Source organism: Vanessa atalanta, chromosome 22, assembly GCF_905147765.1.
Source record: "Vanessa atalanta chromosome 22, ilVanAtal1.2, whole genome shotgun sequence".
Classification (NCBI taxonomy): Eukaryota; Metazoa; Arthropoda; class Insecta; order Lepidoptera; family Nymphalidae; genus Vanessa; species Vanessa atalanta.
Window position 1 is genome coordinate 1,951,145 of NC_061892.1, and position 25,190 is coordinate 1,976,334.

General features: G+C 32.7%; 2 protein-coding genes across 4 annotated transcripts in view; one reads left to right on the forward strand and one right to left on the reverse strand.

Annotated features, from left to right (window-relative positions):
* LOC125072548 overlaps positions 1-25,190 on the forward strand; it is a 201,507-nt gene that overhangs the window by 145,849 nt on the left and 30,468 nt on the right. The window lies entirely within an intron of this gene.
* On the reverse strand, positions 11,852-19,231 carry LOC125072554 (phenoloxidase-activating enzyme-like). Its single transcript, XM_047683172.1, has 6 exons — positions 19,122-19,231; positions 15,299-15,388; positions 14,401-14,533; positions 13,675-13,874; positions 12,891-13,048; positions 11,852-12,248 (listed from the first exon to the last, which is right to left on the reverse strand). The coding sequence occupies exons 1-6, from the start codon at positions 19,186-19,188 to the stop codon at positions 11,973-11,975; spliced, it is 924 nt and encodes a 307-aa protein (XP_047539128.1). The 5' UTR covers positions 19,189-19,231; the 3' UTR covers positions 11,852-11,972.

Sequence of the window (25,190 nt, forward strand, 5' to 3'; positions counted from 1 at the left end):
AAAAAAAAAAAAACGTTTACTGGGTTCCTTAACCTCTACGAAATAATAAAAAATGGATTTTAAAAACCAGTCAAATAGGCTATTGAAAAATAACCTATTGGTTATTGATTATCATAAGAGTCAACGTACAGTTTGTTCTAAAATTAAATGAAGAGGAAACAAATATTATACAAATAAGAAACGGAAAAACAACGCAGCTCTTGTTTATAAATAGAACTGAGTACATTAGTAATAATATGTATAAAAATCATCGTTTTTCGAAGTCTAACCGAAAAACATCGTACTTGGCTGTAGGCTGTAAGGCTTTGTGCAAGCCGGTGAAGGATCATATATTTTATCGCCAAATACAAAATACAAACAATACTGAGCATTTTTGTGTTCCAGATTGAAGGGTAAGCCAGCGTAACTATAAAAGAGTAAGGGGCATAACATCTTAGTTCACAAGGTTATTCCCACATTGGCAATGTAATGAATGGTTTTTGATGGCCACCCTAACGGTTAAAGGTCACCATCATCCATAGACATTGGCGCCGTACGTAATAGTAATTATTCCTTATATCTCCAAAAAACTTAGGGATCTAAGATATTATGTGCCTTGTGTCTATAGTTACACTGGCACACTCACCTTTTAAGCCGGAATACACCAATACAAAGTATTCCTGCTTGGCGGTATCCGATGAGGGAGTGGTACCTATACAGACGCAACAAAACCACCAAATAAACCAACTGACACTAATTTATTGACCATGCATTTTAAGGTACGATTACCAACGTATTTATAATTAGGTATTCAATGCCGATCAGTATAGTTATGTCTATGATAAATACGTCCAATAAAATAAGTTCCAAAATGGATGCCTGAGGAGGAGGATGATTATGTTACGAACTCGGGTTGTTGTCCCAAAATATGAAAAATAATAATTTGAAGACATCAACAATGTTGATACAGGTATCACTTATGCTAAACATAATTCGTTTATTAATTTTGTTTGATAAATTATGATTTATCTATCAATGAATGGCTATGAAAATGCCATGATCTGACACGTCTATACTTTTATACTAATACTAATATTATAAATGCGAAAGTAACTCTTAGTCCAGTGAATAAAGACATTGCACTTCGGGAAAATTTAAAAGTAGATTTTTGGATGAACCTTACTTTTGTGGTTCTAAACAAAAACCCAAAGGTCCCCAATGATCCCATGTGTCGCTAAGAAAGTAATCCATGATCAATTCAAATTTTCTTGTAAACGGTTGGTTTCCCTAGAAAATGTGATACAATCTTTTTACTGGAAATTTTAAGAGGTTCAAATTTAATAACCACAGTTTATTCCATAATTATGACCGTTCACGAGATAATCGCGAAAAACTGTTTGTCGACCTTTGACCCGTACATATACATATATATATAATTTTCTCATAAAATTATTTTAAATTAGAATTGTCTCAATATCATATAACTTTTTGTTATTCAAAAACGTATGTCATCCTCATATGTACGTCTACTATTCGTTTATCGTAGCCGTTCGATAAGTGTACAACAAGCAAATATTAGCTTCCGAATAACGCCTCGTATATAATCCATTCGTATAAAAAGCGAATTTTCTTATAAGTATAGTGAGGTAATGAAAAAATATAAAGATTGCTAAAAGTTGTGATCATAATGTATGATGTCACCGGATTGTCGATAGCTGACATATTTCGCCTCATTCGATACATTTGATAGTTAAAATTAAAAAAAAAATATATATATATAAGTGGTTGTCACTTAGTATTCTATTTTCAAATACAAATTCTTTATAGGGCTTAAATCCAAATATGGCTTTGTATTGTGTTTCCATTAACTTTAGAAATATCTATGGTCTGAGCGACTTGCGTCACACGATTCGCTTTGTATTCCTAATAAGGTTGGAGAGGAGCAGAATACATAACAGCTCATGTTACAGAGGATTTATAAAAAAAAAAACTATTTATGCTGGAACACACAATCTCGGGATCTGACTAACGAGGTCACGTGACGCTTACTTCGTGGTAGGGTTTTATGCAAGTTCTCCTGGGTAGGTATCTGGATACGAGCCTGGGCTCATCAGATATTCTACCGCCAAGCAGAAGTACTTAGTATTTTTGCGTTCCGTTTTGAAGGGTTAATGTGACTACATGGCGGAGCATTGGTGTGATGTGACGGAATGGTTGGTCACTCAACCTTCAAACAAAAACACAACAATACTGAGTACTATTATTTTGCGGTAGAATATCTGATGGGTGCCTATCCAGTTGGGCTTGCACAAAGCCCTACCACCAAGTTAATATTTCTTACAGCGCCAATGTCTATGGGCGATGGTGTCCACTTACCATCAAGTCGTCTATAACATAAACAAAAACATCGGAAAACATTGATAAATAATAATGTTTGCCAAAGGTATTTCCTGATTCAATATTATACATAAAATATTTATATCGCTTGTATAATATTTTAACGGCTGCATGCAATTGTATAAAGTCATCATTCCTTGATTTCTATCCAGGATAAATAATAGTTGAATGGTATTAAGAATGTCTATGTAATTTAATTGTCGGAAAATAAATCCAGATGTATCGTACTTACGTACCCGTGACAGCTTTAAATTTTATTTAATTTTCTCAAATGACAATTCAAAAGTGTGCATGTAAGAGCCTACTTGATTTAAATGTGGTATATTTTGATTTGAGAATCGTTATTGTTTCTAATCATGATTGTATATGGCTAATAGGCAAGTGGTTGTCCAAGAGCCAAGACTGAATGGTGTATAGACTCTGTGCGCGATGGAAGAAAGAAAGGAGTACCTGAACATAGAGATTACTATTAATCTCTGTGTTCATTTGCATTACATGCATTAGCAGCCTGTAATTTCCCACTGCTGGGCTAAAGGCCTCCTCTCCCCATGAGAAGGTTTGGAGCATATTCCATCACGCTGCTCCAATGCGGCTTGGTGGAATACACATGTGGCAGAATTTCGTTGAAATTAGACACATGCTGGTTTCCTCACGATTCTTTCCTTCACCACCGAGCACAAGATGAATTATAAACACAAATTAAGCACATGAAAATTCAGTGGTGCCTGCCTGGGTTTGAATCCGAAATCATCGGTTAAGATGCACGCGTTCTAACCACTGGGTCATCTTGGCTCTATTTATTAAAAGATAGAAATACACATCGAAATCCTAAATAAACGGGATCAAAGTGTATTAATGAGTCAACGTGACCCGTCGTCATTATAGGATAACTCGCTGTAAGAATCATTTCTAATTATACACTAGTTGTTGGTAATTGTGCTCGTATAAACCATTTACTGGGCTGTTTCACTGACACGAATACCGCACCGTGCTCCCAGAGACCACCGGTATCGAACAACAGTTTATGAATCTTTTTTATAATTAAGATTAAGAAGTTATAGACACTTATTTTCAATTAATTTAATAATTCAATTGAAAAATAAAGAATTTTATTTGTGCTCAATTCTAATCATACGGTTTATCTTATTGGTTTTATTATTAATTATTATTATAATAGTTTAAAAAATGTATTATTTTAATTATTATGCTTATGTTAAATTCATATTTTCAATAATAACATTGTGTAATATGATAATGCGTGGTGAGACTACCTGTAAGTAGTAGGACTTTTGCCTTGATAATTTTGAAATGTAATTTTTTTATTTTTATTTTGGATGTGATATTGTGTCTACTGGTGGTTGTCCTAATGAAAGTAAAATAACGTGCGTTGTTCTGTACTCGGAATTGTTATGTTCTTGATTGCTTATGTTTTAATTGTAAAGAGAATTTAAATCGTTAAATGATCCGAGTAATTCACGGACGATATATATTTTGTATATTATTGTCAGATTTTATACACAACATTTGAGCAAACGGTCAAATTATCCAAATAAAACCCTTTCAATATGAAGTAGGTACTCGTATATATAAGCCTTGGAGTATAAGTAATGACATGCACTTTTGTATCCGCAAATAAATAACGGGATCATCGTTAATAATAAATAAATAATATTTTTTTTTGTTATCATTTATCAAAAACTAAGGTTTATCCCGATCCAAAGCCGCTCAATTCGTTTCACCCCCGTTAAACGTCATCTTTTCCTATGTGATAAATGTAGCCTAGTATTCCATAGTCTATAAACCTTACTTAATAATTGTATCGGTCTAGTAGATCCTTATATTTGCGTGAATAAACGTCCTTAGGTTTATAATATTAGTGTAGATTTACATTTTTATCTTTGCCGTTTCATAAATACAAATCATTTGTAAATAATACATTGGTAAAGAAAGCATATTATTCGATAGATGATAAAAAAGCGTGGAGTTAATGCTTGTTGACTTCCAGGCAGCTTATATTACATAAGTATATATTTTTATTTAACTAACATGACTTGTATTTTTAGATGTTGAAAAAGAGTAACTTACTGAGTTTCTTGCCGGTTCTTCTCGGTAGAATACATTCCGAACCGGTGGTAGCTTCATTTAATATAGTTTGTTAAATGACGATTCAAAAGTGCTTGTAAGCCTACTTGAATAAAGTATATTTTGATCTGATTTAATTTGATTATCGATATTTTTGTTTCCAAAGTTTGTAATCACAAGTTCTAATATTTATTCTGCCACTGTCTTTTTTTAATCAGACGATGAAGGTCTTAAATCCAGCAAGTATTTACACCTAGGTATTAAATTTTTATATTACGATTTTCAATTTTATAAATTTAAAACGGGAGAAAATGCACAATGCAGCTACTTTTGTAATAAAATATACAAATATATAAATATATTTTGTTCCTATTATATACTAAATAAAACCTTCTCTGAAAAGAAATGTTTCTACTGATATAAGTTTTAGGTATATTGGTTTAGTAGTTTTTTTCGGCTAAGCACTACAAAAAAGATTCATCTCCTTTAAGAGTAAAGAATAAAAACGAATCTCAAATATTCTAAATACTTTAACGTTTTCCTATCTGTTATATTGTGTGTTATATCCTATCTGTTGTATTGTATATGCATTTAAAAATTATTAAGCGTTTATGTATGTTCATATTATTATATGTGTATAGTCTTATATGTACTTAACAAGCGAAATGGGTGCTTAACATTTATTTAGTCTTGAAACAAAAAAAAAACATTCATGTATCATTTCGAGCTTACTCGAGCAAAACCAGTTTGCACAGTTAAGCGCGTGGAGCAAAAAAATAAGCGAAGGAATTTAGAATTCGGATAATACATTATTATATTAAATAGTGTTTTTTTTTTATGCAAATAAAACTGCTAACCAAATTATACACGAAATGAACTACATTTGAAGCGAACAAAGAAATAATTTGAACTAATGATTAATTAGCATAAATTGTTGCTATCAATTAAATTACTTATGTTTAATTATTGTAAGAAACCCACTTCGTATTTTCCATTTATAAACTAACGTAATATTGTGTAAAACAACGTACGAGATTTTTGTCATATATTTTATAGTTTTCTTTAATCATTCACTATTAACCTTTTATTTACAGTACAACATTTTATTTATCTTTAAAAGTGAATGCTTTTCACGTCACTAGCATATCCTAAATCTTTTACATAAACGCTGCATTAATCAATAAATTATCTTTATAAATAATCTAGCTCAGTACACATTCTCAGTAATTATTTTAAAATTTTAACGATCATTACGAAATCGGTTTAATTGAGTACAGTAATTAAATAAAGTAAAAAGGCGTTTGATACGCCGTATCAAAAAGTAAAAATAAGTAGGAAAAAAATACTTTCGATATTAGTTGGATTTTAGGCGCTTTTGTTTAACGAGATTTTTTGATGAATATAAAAATGACAACTGATACGAATTTCTTGACGGCAAAATCCACTATTTTTTTAATCAGCCCAAACCCTGGACTTACAAGATAGTCATTGGACCAACGAGGCAGAGTAGATATCTCATTGTCCTCAATGTCATCTCCGGATCTCAAGGTGAACACCTTAATTGATAAGATTTATTATGTTTTAAACACGCATCAGACACTTCAATTAACTATCCACCGTTACGTAAGGATAATATACCATCTACGTATTATTTAGATTTCAGCTTATTTAGATTTTTCGTATAGATCGTCTATTTGTAACTATCATGGTGATGCTAGTGTCAATCGATATATCAAAAGATGATCGATTAATTATTTGTCACGATAAAACATTTTTTTTTACATTAAAAGCCTGTAAATTTCCCACTGCTGGGCTATGACCTCCTCTCCCTTTGAGGAGAAGGTTTTGGAGCATATTCCACCACGCTGCTCCAATGCGTGTTGGTGGAATACATATGTTTTTTTTTTTTTTTTTATTTAATAAGTACACTAACAATATACATATTAATTGATGGTTTACACAACATCCAAAAAAGAAAATCAACTTCTGATATGTACATCGATTACAAGTGTACATAACATTCACAGTGTATGGTGTCAACATGTAAAATAAAGTTTAAATTAAGTTGAAACTAAAATATATTATACAATTTTAAAATTTTAAGATTATTGGCCTATGCTATCGTCGTTTACAAACACAATAACTACATATTATAAAAGAAAAACAAAAAAAAAGAAAACAAAAACAAGGAATTTAACGCACTATTTAGCTGACAAGAAGTAATCCATGAGCTTTTTTTTAAAAGTAATGAAGCTATCATGAAAGATGTCAATGCCATGTATAACTTTAGTCAATTCATTATGTTGAACACATATGCGCACTATCGGAGCCAGTTTTCCAAGATGAGTTTTCGTGATAGGAGTATGGAATATTTTTGTTAAGTAACTTCGGGGATGTTTGCGAGGAACAGTAAGAGATATTCGATGTAAATGGTCGCAGCACTTAACCTTGTTGTGTATAATTTTATGCAAAAAACATTGATCGAGAATATCCCGCCTATTGCGAAGAGACATTAATTTGTATTCAGCTAGTCGCTGATTGTATGGCTGCCTGTGTGAGAAACCGCTGGCTTGGAAGGCCAAATGTCGAGTAAATGCACGTTGTACTCCTTCGACGCGTTGAGAGTTAGAGCTGTAAAAAGGATTCCAAATGACGCTGGCGAATTCAAGATGGCTTCTTACGAAAGCGTTATATAGAAGAATTTTAGTCCTTAGTTGCAGAAATTCGTTGAAATTAGACACATGCAGGTTTCCTCACGATGTTTTCCTTCACCGCCGAGCACGAGATGAATTATAAATACAAATTAAGCACATGAAAATTTAGTGGTGCTTGCCTGGGCTTGAACCCGCAATCATCGGTTAAGATGCACGTGTTCAAACCACTGCGCCATCTCGGTTCATGATAAAACGGTTCCGAGATATTGTACAGCGATTTTTTTTTAAATTTACATAGTTGCCTCATAAACGACTTGCGTTCGTACCATTTTGGGTTTCACTTTTTTTGAGTTAGTTGATATTTTGTTACTGTTACGTAATACACAATATTAATACTAATAATGCACTATTGGTATACCGTATTTTTGTTTTTGGAGTATAGCTGCGAATAATATTACCAAGCCAAAGAGGATCGAAGTAAAAGTCGCCTTTTTCCGTTTGGATCAGCTCATCAAACACCCTCGTTGCTCTGTTATTTTTTTATATCTACAGACATACGAACATTATATTTAAGTAAGCAACTTATTAAGAGTTCATTAATCCGAGGTATTCTAATGTAACACGTAATACAATTGTAATGCTACACTCTAAATTTGAGTAAATTGGCATCTGATCATGATGTCCTCCTGGGTCATATTTGTGACTGTGACCAACTTCAAGGGAAACCAGCCAACTAGGCGGGACGTATTATTAGTGCACAAGTGTGTGTGTGTAAACACAGATGCACTCTCATAATCCAAAGGGACGGTAAATCCAACACGACTAGAATTCGGGCGCAGGAGCAACAACTTTTCGTCTTTTCAGTGGCACGGGAGCTTACGCACACACTTCCAACTTCTAGACTCCTGGCCGTTGTCCGATTTTTTGCATTGAAAATCTCAATTATTTTGTATCGGCCTTAAAATTTTAAAAAAGCATTTTTTTTAAACAGATACTCTTTTTGACTTATTAAAATTGAGCGTTTGTATTATAATTCTACGATTTTAAATGTTACAAGCTTATACTACATTCCTAATTACATTTAATACGGATATGTATTAGTATGTGTAGTTGTAAATTTATTACTTGTTCTGAATTAATTTCTCGGATAATATTTTAGTATTCGAAATAAAGTGCACTCTTACTTTTTATACGTATGTGTTTTTTATGAGTTTTGTTTCTTTTTTTAAATTTTCTTAATTATAAATATAGTACACATGCGTTATACTAGCAATGAATTTGTTTTTGTAGCAAAATTCTTTGCGCGAATATTCTCGATACGTACACACTTATACTAAAGAAAAATGGTTTCCACAATCTACTATACTTTAGACTAACTAACCCGTTTTAATATCAATAGCTTCTATAGAAGAGCCATTAATAAAAAAAGTTAAGTACCGCATATTGCCTTTAAAAGTTACTTCGTTGGGTTAAAATAATATGATTTTACAACAGGATCCCAGAACGTGTTCGAAATGACTGTAAGGTGTTAAATAAAAAAATATTGTTACGGAACACTCTTGTGCAAAATTTATTACACTATAAATGTGTTCACGGAGGCGATCACTTGCTATTTTTTGTTATAATAGATGTTGTAAGTCATTACAATATCTGATAAAAAATCCCGCTTAGTTTCTTTCGCGCGTTCTTCTCGGGTCGGGACATCTTCTTTTCCGATCCACATTCTATATTGAATAAATTAATTTTATTCGAATTAAAAAATTGATTTCCTAAACCGGCGAAAATTTGCAATTTACTATGGGATGCTACACCCCAAAAGATATTTTTTTTAAGACTATCTATCTATTTCATCGATCACAACAAACTAATTGGAATAGTAGTATATATAGTACACGAGGAAGCAAAATGTGTCACGTGACATCACAAAACAAAAGAATTGATGGAAAAAATCATTTGAATAATATTAAAACCGAGAAAAGTTGATGAATCATTCAGGTAATTCCCAAAAGGTAGATCATGTACTAATATCATATATGCGAAGGTATCTCCGTCTGTTCTGTTTTCACGGTTAAACTACTGAATCGAATTTGATGAAAATGATTAACGAAGCAAGCTTAAATCCCAAGGACGGATTTAGGCTACTTTTTTCACTTTTGCAGAGGCTATGTTGCATATAAAGTGTGTACAAGTTATTGAAGAATTTTCGTCATAAACTGAAATTTTTATTTAAGAGGACGAAGCCACGGCTACAGCTAGTAACAATATATAATCATCATTCTTTGTTTAACGACATAACCCGTATTAGATCCTTTTTTTTCTTTATTTGATGTATCAGTGAGTACAAATTAGTGTTGCGTATCAATGGTCTACTATCGATAGACTATCGATAGTTAAGGTGTCAGCGATAGTATTGTCACGTGTTAATACTATCGATAGTATCGATAGCTCCCCATGAGCAATACTGTCGATAGTATTGCAAAAACTTTTAACCTTAACTATCGGTAGTCCAAAACTATCGATACTATCGATCGCTGCTACCAATAGTATTGCTTACAGAGAGCTAGTGATACTATCGATAGTATCGATGGTATTGATCAAAACGATACCATGGATAGTACTATCGATATCCTGAATAGTTTTCGAGATCAACTATCGATAATTAATTATAATAATAAATTAAATAAATTGTTGACATTGGCTTTTTTTATCTTATCTTACAGTATCACTTTGTCTCATGTGCTAAGTTTCCTTAAGCTGTTTCCCTTCATCTCACGTTCGGTTATGAAAGGGAACAGCGGGAGAATATCGATAATACATCTGCCGGATGAAATACTGTCAAATTTGTATTCACCAATTCACACTAAAGTAGCATGGCTAGACAAATTCCAAACCTCCTCCTTTAATGGAGAGCAGGCCTTTAATCGATCCGTGGGTCAGGTACAAATTAAAACGCTAATAGCTTAGATGACTTTTCCTGAACGAAGCTCATTCAAGTACATAATTGAGCTGAGTTTTAACCCGCTTGTTACTCATCAGATCAATGGAATCGTACCATTCCATTTAATTTAAGTAATTCCCCGGTCATTTAAAGAAAATTACAACGAAAAAAAAATTAATTATGTGTTGTGCATTAAAAGTACCTTTTACTGACGCACTGATATGAACTGAGACTAATAAGTAGACTCTCGTTATTTTGTGACATTAATGTCATTATATTATTTAAATGTTGTGCGACAAACTGATATTTAAGTTGCCTTTATTGCAATATAAATATTTTCTTATTATTCGGTATATATATTCTGACGAAACTGTCGAAAGTCAATTTAGCTCTGATCATTAAAGTGTTCATTACATTTATAATATTTGTAAATAATTTGGACCTTGGACCAACATATTGCATTCATCATAAATATAGTATAAATAGGCTTCTGTCGCTAGTAGCAGATAAAAAGAAAGTAGTATCGTAAAAACCAGGACAGACAGTTTGTAGTATAAAGTGATAGAACATAACTTAAAAGTCCGTAACGTTGTTGGTTATAAGGCAATTCTTGTCGTCTATTGAACTTTCACTTGTCATTTGGTTACTGTGATTTGGCCGGAAGTGTACTTGCGCGAACTTGAACTTGTTGATTCTGCGCCTGAACTCTCTTCGGTCGGTTATGCCGACCAATCGGATAAGAGTGCACCTGTGTTTGCTCGTACACGAGCACTATAATATACCTTCAGCCAATTCCAACCACGAGAGAACAATCTAAATAGACAACATTTGAAATCCAATTGACGCATTGGTCGAGAGCTAGGTAATCATTATGGATTAACTATTAACAATCATTCATTATTCGATCAGAATAGGCTATATGTCTAGCGTGATTGGCTAGACTCTCTTTTGATTGGCTGCCCTCGCCAAAATTGGCCAAGACGTTATTGTCGCTAATTATTTCTTTTGTTTTTATAGTTTTTACGGCAATGGTTATTTAGGACACGGCACAAATTGCCGTGTCCTAAATAACCATTTCTTCGTTCCTTCGTTACATCAGGAAGAATGAGGGCACTGCAACTGTGTTCACACGAATACTACCTAACTTAAAGTATTTGTGCAGATTGCTTGTATTTAATATTGAGGACTTAAGGACAAAGTTTAATATGTGAACATAATTTGTAATTGTTCTTCTTATTTTCTTAACAATCAAACTTATTATCTTGATGCTCGTTGAATCTTTAATGTCGCTCCGACATGATCATTTTATTATTTACGTTCTCTAAAATTCATAATGTGTAAGTTATCTAATCCTATTTTTACATTATATATATATCTAACTAATTTTATCTTAAAAGCGTTAATTTATTGTGATTGATCAATTGTAAGATTGATTTTACATTTTAAATTCGTCACAAATTCATTACAATCATGTAATTTCGTCCTTTATTTGCCTACATTGTTTTGAATAAGTGATCCCTTACAACGTAAAAAGACACTCAGTATGGAAAGTTTTTTTTTTTTTATTATCTTTGTAAAAGCATGATCATATTTTAAAACTTTGTGAGAAATTACTAATGATTTTTTCAATTTTCCAATTGTTAGTGTATTCACACTCTACCCGTAGTGTTTTGGATTTGAATATATTCTGTGAAATTTGACAAACAAATTGTAAGGTCAAATAATTAAATAATATATGAGTTTCCCATTTAAGCTCAACTATATTGTAATTTGACATAAAAAAACAACAAAACAAAAGATATAATTTTAAATATATTTATTATACGATTTGTAAAAAAAAATTACCGGTTTAAACCAGCCAAGAAATTAAAAAATATTTTATCACATGCAAACTCATACGTAATTTGTTTATTTTGCTAGTATTACATTTTAGTTGAGATAACTTTGTTAATCCATGGTAAATATGAATAGACCTTCGTGTAAACACTTGGTACGCCTTTTCTACCGCACGGCACTGGTCCAAAACTAACGATTCCGGCTAATGTGTAACGACCGCCTTCTTCCGACATTAATGGACCACCGCCGTCTCCTCTACACGAATCCAGGCCCTGCTCGCCGCCCGCGCAAATGTGCTTGTCACTGACTGATGCTGAAACCCGATTTGGTCTTTCTTCGTGTTTGTAAATCTCCTTGCATCTCTGGAATATAAATGGTTATTATATTGAGTTTTTCACGATAAATCTAAGTAGAATTGTAGCTTAGGGGCATTTTAACGAATTTATATTGGCGTATCCGATTCAATTTTTCGATCGAACAGCAACTGGATCGTTGTTATATAAGAATACGAAAACTTTTAAACAGCGACGACTACTTTTCAATTCGTTGGTGATAATTTGGTTAGCAGCTAGGTAAGATAATTTGGTTTTATCTATCGACAATTTTTATGTATATATTTTATTTGCGCAGTGATAATTTACTTAATGTTTTTGATTAAAAGTTTTGCCTAAAAAATGTCATATGAAACAAAAAAAGTATCGCTAGTTCTGAGATAAAATGGTTCTATTTCATGAATTCCGAAAATCTAATTCATAGTAATACAGAACAAGTTCAAATTTACATAACCTTTGACACATACATTAAACGGTCAAAAGCAAACAAAAAATATTCTGTCTTGCGTTTGTCTCAAGATATATTTTTGTATAAATAACTACAAAGATCACGCCACCAAAGAAGGAACTATGAATGAAATAGAGTAGCATCGGCATACAAATCGGCAGTGTTGATCAATACTATTATTAGTATCCTATTATGTAATTATTTACTTTTTTCATGCAATTTACCTTGAGAGGGATGAATGGCAATTCAACGTAATGTTTGACAACATCGTCTTCTCGGTCGCTGGAAGGTTTGCTGCCCCAGCCAGCGTTGATCAATCTTAAGTTGTTCGGTGGTGAAGCGGTGATGTCGGATGTTGGTAGACAGATTGGCCTTATGAATTCTGAAAATGTTGATAGAGACGTTACTTTACAGCAGTAAATACACTGCTTTATAGATGTACACATAAACCAGACACCAAAAGATACTAAAAATAAGCCCAACAAGTGTATAAAAAGGACAAAATAATGGTGTCTGTGCAAGCTAAAACTGTATCTTTTCCATAACTAACTTTTTCATTTATGACTTGGATGTACCACACTAAGTAAGTAATATTAGTAACCTTGTAGATTCTTCACTAACATACATGATGGTTCGACTAATACCTCATAGCATTGCAGAATCTCGTATTTGCGTGTTTCCGGACATTCAAAATGTAGTAATAGATTAGGCAAACAATTGAGCAAAATTTTGGAAAGAGATATCTCTCTATTTATTTTAGCAGAGATAAGAAATACCTTCTATTTAATAAATATGACAAGACTTTGTCATGTATACATACATTCATATATACTTAGTACATTATTTATATTTAGTTAAATGTCTGTCTTCGAATGATTGGTCTTTGCATAATAAAAACTAAAAAATATTATAGTAAAAATCGTTTTCCGTAGATTTCTAAAGAATATATCATTTTGACAAAAATATCCTACAAAATTGTAGTTTACATGAAGTTAGAAGATAGCTTACCGTTAAAAGGTACTTGTTTAGCTAGTTTGATGATGGCGATGTCGTGGCCGTGGTATTTTGGCAAGTTGAACTCAGGATGCGATACAACAGATTCGATTGGTATCGTGATGGCGCCACCGTTGCAAACTTGCTTTCCGTTGACAATTAGACAATCTGGACCGGAATTCGTTTTATTATATTCGCCAAGACGGACGTTTTTCCTGAAACAAATTTAAAAAAATCTCCTTTTTAAAAAAATAATACATTTCGAAAATTTTATGTATTTTTGGAGTTATTATTATTTTTCTTATTCCATTATTTGTTACTTTTTGATTTTTTGTCTAACTTCCATAAAAACTTCTCTGGTAAGTGGGTAGTTATACTTTGCTTAGGAGGAATACTTGGCAATTTCTTTCAAATATCTTGCATAATTCATTGTTATAATCTTAACAATTGTATACTTGATAATAATCAATGTACTTATAGCATATGTATGATCTTTGTCTAGATTAAAAAACAAATGCGGGTTTTTTATACTGAATCTTATTCTCATATATTTAATTTAAACAGCTTGAATCTGTATTAAGGTATGCTTATGATTCATGAATGCGAATGTTTCATAGTTATGTTATAGAAAAAAAATCTCACTACGTTTAAATACCCACAAATTCATGTGGTACTAAATACTTTGTCTGGAGTTTTTTAATTTAACGTCAAGAAAAAAAGAGCGCTGCTATTTAAGCTTACGGAGCATGGTACAGGCATTGGGCGGCGGTCAATACGTATCTGGAGCTGATAAGAACACCAGTGCACGTAAGTCTGCCTTCATTGTGTTCGATCAGGGCTAGCCAAGGGAACTGGTTGATGGCAGCGTCTCCACCTGAAAGATTTTTGATTTGTATTTTTTTTTATATACAGTTTTTACAGGAATTTGTGAAAATGTCTCTTAATTTTTCTCAAAGTTTACATTTTTAGTTACGTCGACAAAGTTATCAGACTGTCGTATGCGTGTTTTAAAAAAGTTTTTACCACAATTATACCGTTTGTCGTAGTTGTAGTTTTGTCAATATATGTTATATTGACAAAACTTGTTTTTTTTTATGCACATACTATATTTGTACAAATTAATAGATACATGTGTTCAAAAACCAGTTTAAGTGATAATATTTTCCTACAAGTATAAGGATAAATGTACTTCTGTAAACTTGAGTATATGGTAAAAGTACGTATTGTGTTTAATTTTGGATTGAAAATACCAAAGTGATTAATTCAAATTACACAACAAAGCTTTAACTTGAAGAAAACTACAAAAATATATTTCTTCCTTGGCTGAGGTCGTGTCGCATTCGTGCTGCTTTATATACAATGTTGCGGTTGATTGGTATTTTGTGCGAGAATATATATATAATAAACATGTATAATTTCGTGTATAGATGATTTTTTACCTTTAGATTTATTAATAATTTGTAATCTAAATAATTTTGGGACATTTTTTATAAATTATCAAATAGTTGCTTCGAAATAGATATATGTATTGGGTTTGTGATTTCAGAAACTTGTAATTCGGTGTTATAAATTTATTTCTCGTGTATATAAAATGTTCATCACTATTGATAACAAAGTATTATCCTATATTTTTACTTACTAATATTGCGATGGTCATCAGCGAGATCTAAACCGCAGCATTCTGATGTAGGGCTGGGTGGTTCTTCACTTTGACCGCATTTGTCTGAAACTATTGGGTTAAAGTGTTATTCTATAGTAAGCGGCGTGCTTTTAATTTATTGATTCTTCTTCTTGTATGTCGAAAAATGGCGTCGGTCTGTTCGGAAAGCATAACGTTAAGTTGTTCCTCATTTGCTTTTAAGCTTCCATCCTTGTTCTTTTCCTTCAACCGAATTCGCATTGTCTCAACTTTCAAAATTTAATTTATGGTTACATTGTAATCTAAAATACGTGTTCTGTATTGCCCTTCCAATGTTTCTGCTTTTTCTCAATAAGCATTAGCATTTTAGCATTAGCAGCCCGTAAATGTCCCACTGCTGGGATAAAGGCCTCCTCTCCCTTTGAGGAGAAGGTTTGGAGCATATTCCACCACGCTGCTCCAATGCGGGTTGGCGGAATACACATGTGGCAGAATTTCGTTGAAATTAGACACATGCAGGTTTCCTCACGATGTTTTCCTTCACCGCCGAGCACGAGATGAATTATTAACACAAATTAAGCACATGAAATTTCAGTGGTGCCTGCCTGGGTTTGAACCCGAAATCATCGGTTAAGATGCACGCGTTCTAACCACTGGGCCATCTCGGCTCTCAATAAGCAATAAAATCTAATTTAATTATTTAGTTATCCTTGTTAAAGGTAACGGATATCAGATGAAGATTTTCCAGTCAAAAGCTAAGCAGCTCTATAGGTTGCAAATACGTTTCTTAGTGGAGTAAAGATGGGATAATATTATTAATATTTTATGTATCTACGTCTACCACGAGTACGACATGTTGCAATTCAAAAACATCCTCAAAGTTATCCTCTTGAAACCTTAATGAAGACCTTACCGACGTCAATTGTGTTCATCAAGAACATTAGAATAATAGATTCATATCGGAATGTCGTCTATACAATGTTTTTCAATTTAATGCCAAGCTTAATTGGTTATTAAATAAATATAAATAATAAACATGCAACATAAACACGGGCATAAAAAGGAAGAATTGTTGTTAAGAGCATGCGTGGAACTGGTTCTGTAACGATTATGATTTAATTTATGTATATGTCGCATTAAAATGTAAATGATTTCGATAATTTATAATAATAGACGTTGATTCAATCATGCATAGCAATCAAGTAAAATGAATTATATTAAATACTCTGAAATTAAACATCGGATAACTATGATGATAGAAACGAATGATGTAATGGAAGCTGAAGAAAATGAAACGGAGAGTTAAATGGGGAGTTTAATGGGGTTGATAATGAAAATAAACATTATAAATTTGACATTGAATATGCATTTGAATCATTTAAAGTTCGGATTTGTGAATTTAAAGTAGTTATGTTTTGTATTGATTTAAATGATGATGATGTTCATACTAGACACCTAAATAAACTAATATAAATATTTTTCTAGGTACATATGGATATATATATATCTATGGATCTTCGAATCTATTACCGGTTCGAAATGTTAATTTTACTAAATAAAAACCAACTAAAACTCAGCTACAAAGATGAACTACGGTACACGATTTGTTTCTGTTGCTACGTAAGTTGTCGATATGTTGTTAAACTACACGGTAGTTTAAGAAGAATATTGTTACTGGTATAAATTTTTTATATACACTGACTACTTAATTTGACCGGATTTTTCATGCAAAAGAACACAAAGGACTTAGGTACTATTATTTTAATTTGAAGCTGAAAATCAGTCACCGTAATTAATAGCATGATTACCTACTATAAATCGATCCCACTTGCAAGTAGGTTTGATACTGAGCCTACAGTTTGCCTGCTAGAATATTTCGTTCATTGTTATTCTTCTGTTTTCAATGTGATCTTGTATCTTTTATATTACCCGTCTATAAAGACGAACTTAAGTCGATTTGGTCAATCAGGCAAATTTATCTTTTTAATCTTCTAGACAAAAGGGATTCACTGACTGTCATAAAATATCTGAAGCTATTGCCGTATAGATATTCTAAGAATTAAGTTTTTGAAAATTAAACCCGTATGATGCTGATACATCATTACGAACAAAAATCATCTAATTTTTTTATTTAAATCTGAAAGATGGTATAAAAATTTCTGATGTTACACATATTTTTAAATCGTCGATGAATCTAAAAGATCCGTGAGCAATCCCAGACAGAGTTATATTTTATTTATATTATATTATGCGTCATATATTATGCAAAAACTAGAAACGAGAATCAAATAAAAACTGTAAAGAATATGTTTTATTTTATTTTAATTAGAACAACCAACAGTAGATACAATATCACATCCAAAATAAAAAATAAAAAATTACATTTCAAAATCATCAAGACAAAAGTACTACAAGTTAGCGCAAGTCCCTCTAATGTAGGTAGGTAGGTAGGTACATGTTTCTTGGATGATTAAATCATATATTTTTTGTTTTTATTCCAATCAGCTCATAAGAAAAATAAACGCTCGTTTTTATAACGTGCTATGTAGTTTTCACGTTTTAATAAGATAATATACTATTTGATTTATTAGATGTGTGGATAAAATTGATTAATAATATGTTAGGGAAACTTTGATAAATAAGACGTATTACTCGATAAATAATTATATAGGTAGATGATTAAGTGTGGATTTAGTTTTAAATGTTTTCCATCCGGGTTCAGTATCATTATTCCCAAGTTGTGCAATCAATAAGAAGTCAATAGTTTTGTAATGTTCTTTATCCTAATTCTCTTTATATTTTACAACTATAAATATTTTTGAACATTTCCGGAACGAATTAAACACCACGAATAGATAACATAATTACTACTCATAAGTGCAATTTATTTTCAGCTTACAAACGAAAAATTGATGCCTTTTTTAAGTCAAGGTTGAGAAAAAGATAGTCAAAGTCATTCATGATTATTGTATCAAATGTTATTCTGAGTTTCTTGCATATATACATACATTAGCATATGTGCACAATCCTTGTAATATTTTTAATGAAATGATATTCATATTTATGCTATGATATTTAATATATTTATATAATAAAAATAGAACTAGCTCATCCTGTCGCTTTACCTTCGCGACATTTGTAGTGCTTTATTTATATCACACAAACCTTCACCCCCATTTTACCCATTAGAGGGATGAATTAAAAAAAAGTAAAATATGTCCTCCCCGCGATTCAAACTATCTCTACACCTAATTTCATCTAAATCGGTTCTGCTGTTTAAGAGTGAATAGGTAACAGACAGAGTTACTTTCGCATTTATAATATTAGTATAGATTTTATTAAAACAGTAGAGTCGTTTCAAAATCAAATAGTGATTAAAATTTCGATTTAAACTTAACGTTCGCCATTCCTATGGAAATTATTACCGAACAAAATAGCAATGAACTAACGAGTTTTCTACTCACAGAAACATTCGAGATAAATGACAGTTCAAAATTTAAAGATTAAATGACCAGAACTATATTATAGTCTTTTTTTATTATAATATTAGTAATCAACTAAACATGAAAGAGAATCTTTTGGAAGAAGAGAAAATAAATGATGTATTTGTTTTTGGATTTGAACAAGTGCTTCTTAACTTAAAGACAACAAATGACTAAATTCAACAGTAGTTACATCAAAAACACGTAAACCAAATAACGAAGGAAATTCAAAAATGAGGGCATTGATCGACCTCTTGAAGTTGATAGCAAAAATAAACATTTATAAAACGCGAGTGCTTATTGATAGAGGAATATGATGCCAAACTCGACGTTTCACTTACCTGCGAGAGCAGCGCAGAAAGCAGACACAAACGTTAAAACTAGAAGGTGACTCATTTGTGGTGACATTTCCTACTCGTCCAACCGGCACGGACGTCTATCTTCGACTAACATACAAATAAAGCCCATCATGTTTTTTATATCACGTGAAAAAAACATCAACATCGGATAAGTTATTGCTCTAAGAATAACATCTAAAGGTATCGACGATACTCAATCGTTTACGTTGAGCTTATGCTAATTATAATATAGAGGTATCTTATCATCTAACCCACACTTGATAAGATATCGGATTCTTAATTAACTAAATAATCCCTTATGCGAATGCGAAAGTGAGTTCGTTGATTTGTCCTTATTCCATGAGCGACGTGATTATTCTTAAAGATAGATATTTTACGGGCTGGAGATCGAGAAAGTAAAGCCGCTGATAAAACTTAAAGTTAGAACTATATATTTAAAAGTACTACTAGTTTTAATAGTTGATAATTATTTCAAAACACGGTTGGATAGTTTAAGGATTTGTTACTGTGGTACTGGTTGGTTAATACAGGAATGGTTTCGGAATTATTGGATCGTTTGTTGCTAGATTTTGATTGTTAGTAGCACTAACTAGATAGGAAGTATAGTTCATATCATGCTAGCGGTGGTTTGGCCATTTAGTAATGTAATTGGTAGTGCTTATAGTAGTCGTCAACCCTTTTTTATGGTATTAGGCAGGTGGACTGACGAATGGGCCACCAGATTGTTAGTAGTCACCACCGTCCATAGACATTTGCGCTGCGAGAAATATTAATAATTCCTTACAACGTCTTTGCGCCACCAACTTGTGCCCGTAGTCACTGGCTCATTAAGTCTTCGATGGTGCGTGGGCGGTGCCTTCAGCTCGCTCGCAGTCCCAACACCAATTTAACTTATCATTCAAGGGGAATATGTAGTGCACACACACCCATGTAGTACAAAAACGCCATTGCTCTTCGTTTCTGTGAATAATAACGTCATAGTATTGTGTTTTATTAACGTGTGTTACAAAGTCAAAGATATTTATTCAATATAAAAGTGTTTACACTTGCTTATCGATAGTCAAAAATCTACCACCGGTTCGGAATTTAACACCTCGGACCTGAGAAGAACCGTCGAAAGAAACTCAGCGGGATATATTTTTTTCCATGTTACATGTACAATAATAATTATATTTTAGTTATTTGAAACAGCCTGGAGGCGATCATTTCATTCCCAAGGTGTGCAGTCAACTAAAAAGTCATTAGTGTTGTAATATCCATTAGTTATTACGTTATGAAAAAACTAAATATCCCGGTATGGCTCGCCCTAGCAATTTAACCAAGGGAGCTTCCTCTTTTAACTAATTAACTAATAAAAAACTTAAAGTATTCGTGCATTTTTGTTACATTTTATTGAACATATTGATGCAATATCTTAAATTAGACAGTTTTTACCGTTTCTACTACAGTTTTAAGAATTAAAAATAAATAAATAATTTCTTCTCATTACTAGAATTTAATTAGATTATAACAAATATAATGAAAACTCATAAAAATGTATTCACATAGAACGTGTTTTTTAATAGCATTAAATACTACGAATTTATCGAAATACGGTTTATTTTCGATGAAGATAAGAATTAAAATAAGGTTCCAATAAAATTATCGTTTCATCGATTAGCAAACAGGTGTGCTTTGAAGAAAGTTCAATAACCTTTACCAGATGAGATGGAAAGATCGGTCGAGCAGTAAGATTTAGAGACGAGACTTATTTTCCTTTTTATACAACTTTTAGCGATGTATGTTACACTGGCTTGCGTCGTAGAATATTTGTAAAATCTAAGTATATTAAGGAGCTTAACGCTAGGCAAAAGTACTGGGTCTTATATTACGTAGGTAGCTATAATATCGCCTAGGATGTTTTTGGAATCAATGATGTGAAGGGCAATATTGTGAATATTGCTTTTATTTTTGTAAGGATTCATATTGTGTTTATAAAAACATCAAATAATGCATTGTTTTAGAACAAATTTGATTCCCATAAAAAAAGTTATAGTGAACCAACCTTAAAAGGTAGACGTATATACTGTTGCAGACTTCTTACAAGAAATTTTAAAGGGGATCAGTTCTGTTCTGTGATATATGATTTTTGTGAAATTGACCGTTTACGCACCGCACGCAACGGTAGGTCTCAAAAGGAATCATACCCTATAGCCTGTTACTGAAATAATTTTCCAAATCGGATTACTAGTTCCTGAGATTAGCGCGTTCAACCAAACAAACAAATATCAGTTTTATAATATTAGAGAGTATAGATTTATTTTGACGTCCCCGTTGGTCTATCTTAACTGATACAAGTACAATATTTCTGTTTTGCTTGGTGGTCAAAAAAATATCGTTAACTGCTTGTTTCGAATTCTGTTACTACCAATCCTACTTTGTATTTTTTTTTTTTTTAAATGCTAATGCTACCAATCCTGCTTAGAATATGTTTACTTAATATAGTAGAGTCGAGATGGCCCAGTGGTTAGAACGCGTGCATCTTAACCGATGATTTCGGGTTCAAACCCAGGCAGGCACCACTGAAATTTGATGTGCTTAATTTGTGTTTATAATTCATCTCGTGCTCGGCGGTGAAGGAAAACATCGTGAGGAAACCTGCATGTGTCTAATTTCAACGAAATTCTTCCACATGTGTATTCCGCCAACCCGCATTGGAGCAGCGTGGTGGAATATGCTCCAAACCTTCTCCTCAAAGGAGAGGAGGCCTTTATCCCAGCAGTGGGACATTTACGGGCTGCTAATATAGTACTGTAAAAGGTTAATTCAAAAATGCGTGTAATCTTCTTGAATAAGGTATATTTTGATTCTTTTTCATTTCTATCATTTTCCACGGAAAGAATGAGACTCAAATTCTACGGACATGAGAATTAAAATAGAAAACCTTCGAACATGGTATTCAAAATTGTGTTCATTTGTAAGGGGATGCAATCTCAAAAAGCGGAAATTCTAGAATTTATAATAGCATAAATGTTAATTATTTTTTATCAAAAGCTGATCACGAATGCATCACGTATACATTTGGAAGATCTACATAATACCTTAAACATAAGGTTTATCTGTAATAGTTTTGCTGACAGCGTTTTCGCTGCGCTCGACCAAACGTTTGGACTCCCGAGTCCACCGTGTTGTTTCGGACTACGTTGACTATATCTCAAGCAATGATTTATACTAATACTATAAATGCGAAAGTAACTCTGTCTGACTGTCTCGCTCTTTCTTATCCACCAACCATTGAACCGAATTGATTGAATTTTAGTATGAAGTTAGCTTGAAAGCGAGCGAAGCCTCAGGCGACATCTAGTATATTATAAACAATAAACTAAAGGGATGTATGTATGTATGGACAAACGAACCAAAAACTTTTATATATTGTTTTTAAACGGGTTGATCTGAATCAATGCATGCGTCAGATGTTTTTGTTACTACTTTTTTTTTTATTTGAAATGTATTTGCGCTCGTCCGTGTTGCTATTGTCACAATCAAAATCACGTTTTATGCGTTCCTGTTTATCTTGATCTAATATATTATTGAGGTGTAAGAAGAGAGAATTAACTCTGATGTCCTCTGGGATCGGTTTTGGCAATGACGTTCGTTATTATTGCGTTAATACTACTCTCTATTATTATATTGCCCTAGTGTTTGCTTAGAGGAGCTATTCCTTTTTCCTCATTTTCGTTGTCTGATAGAATTATCTTGGCTTATACTGCGAATGTGCTTACCTTATAGTGAACGGTCACCGCCGCCCGTATATATTATCGATGTAAGAAATATTTACCATTACTTTGCTTTCCTGTGTGTAGTACTCTACTGCACTAGCTCACTCACCCTTGAAACCGAAACCTAGACGGGTTTATACAAATACAAAAATATATCTATCTGGTGGCCGCTGAGCCGAGATGGCCCAGTGGTGAGAACGCGTGCATCTTAACCGATCATTGCGGGTTGAAACTAAGGCAAGCACCACTGAATTTTCATGTGCTTAATTTGTGCTTTTAATTCATCTCGTGCTCGACGGTGAAGGAAAACATCGTGAGGAAACCTGTATGTGTCTAATTTCAACGAAATTCTGCCACATGTGTATCAACCAATCCGCATTGGAGCAGCGTGGTGGAATATGCTCCAAACCTTCTCCTCAATTGGAAGATTCCCAGCAGTGGGAAATACACAGGCTGTTAATGTATGTATGTAATGGTGGCTGATTTATCCCTCTATTTATATATAAAGACATGTCCATGTCTATTACTTGAATAAGTCTGTCGATGACGTTCAATTTCTCGTTATATTATTGAAATATCACGACGCTTATATGTTCAGGGTCATCATAAATGGTAATTATAAATGTCAATTGATTCAACTTGGTGCTGCAAATATACGTCACATTAGGTTGTTCAAACCCAAATATGTATAATTAATGTTACTGTCCGACTGACACGCGAAAACTTCACGTTTCATTACCGGTCAATTTAGTTTGCATGTATTGTTTTTTTTTTTTACGCAGGTACGAGTATTACTTCTTAATATATTAGTATTTTTTTGAACGTTTGTCTTCTGCGTTCATATAAAATTCAATTGTGATGAAACTTTGATGATGTGATGTGATTACGTCGGTGGAGGCTCTGCCAAGTCGTCCTTTATGTAGACCCTTATTCTACCCGTGCTCAACCGGGACAGGTATAGATTTATTTACTCACGAAAACTCCACGTTTATTATCGATGTCCTTTAGGGTAGTAAGTAAATTTCGTGCTTACAAGATGTCTTAGTGTGCGTGAGACGAATAAGAGTAACGTCACAGAAAAAACTTTAGTTTTTTGAAGTCGTTTTTATATATTTTTTTGAAGATTCATTAATTTAAACTGTAAACGCCTTAGCGAGGTCTTAGGAGTTAGGTCTTTATAAAAAGAGATTAAAGATTATGTTGATTCTAGAATAATGTATCGAATGTAATTTTTTTTAATAAAACCTCAAATTACTTAATGTAATATATGTCATATATGTCATATACAAAGGAATCTGCACAGTACTAGTGACAATGAACAGACGTCGCTGGCACCGACGATCGAAGTTTCTATAGCTATGTATGCATGTATATTTCGAGATCCAAGGTTTAAATCCTGGATCAAGTCAGTAAAATGGTATTGAGTTTTTCTCTCAGTAGCGTCCTGGACGTAAAAATTTGTGTAAACCCCCATGCCTTAGAAAAGCAAGTAAAACCTTTGGTCTGCGCCTGAGTTTTTCTCAGATCGAATCAGATTGCCGTCCGTTCGGGTTCGGATGGTGAGCGTATATAGCGTGCCCGGGTTTGCGCAATTGCTCCCCATTGTATCTAATGTGCAGTTGTTGTTTTTGCTAAGTTTTTGCGTAAGGGAATCCAAGTATAATTTTTAAATGTAATTCATAAAGCTGTACTGTGCAAAGCTTGACTACGGTAAATAAATAGATCGATTATTGCGGTTAAATAATTTAGTATCAAATAGACGAATGTACAAAAATTGTGGTTTAATAAACAAAATAGCTATTGTCCACTCAGTTAGCTATAATATGACGTCAAGTAGGTTCTAAGAAATTTGTCATTCAAAATGACACCAATCGATGTCGTATTTTCCTTTATAAATGCATTCAAGTCGGTGAATCATATATAAAATTAAAAAAAAGTATCTCTGTCGTATTGAATTTAAAAAAAATGCTCGTTCACTCGGGATGACGCAAGGGTCTAATGATACCAAATGTGTACCTACAAAACAAAACTTATGATGGGTTAAAGAAACTCACGAAAGGATATGAACCCTTATACTTCTTTTTTGGACAGTCAAGTTAAAATGTGGTAATTGTTAAGGTTTTAAAATAAACATATTTTATCTGTATCTAGAAGAGATTATATATTTTTATAGTTTGAGTTAAAGTCATTAAAACATATCTTCATTAAGCATCAGGTATGGTAAGATAATTATGATAAACAACAATCAAACTCTAGGACCTTAACACCTAGTCTTATTGCATCCACTGGTGAC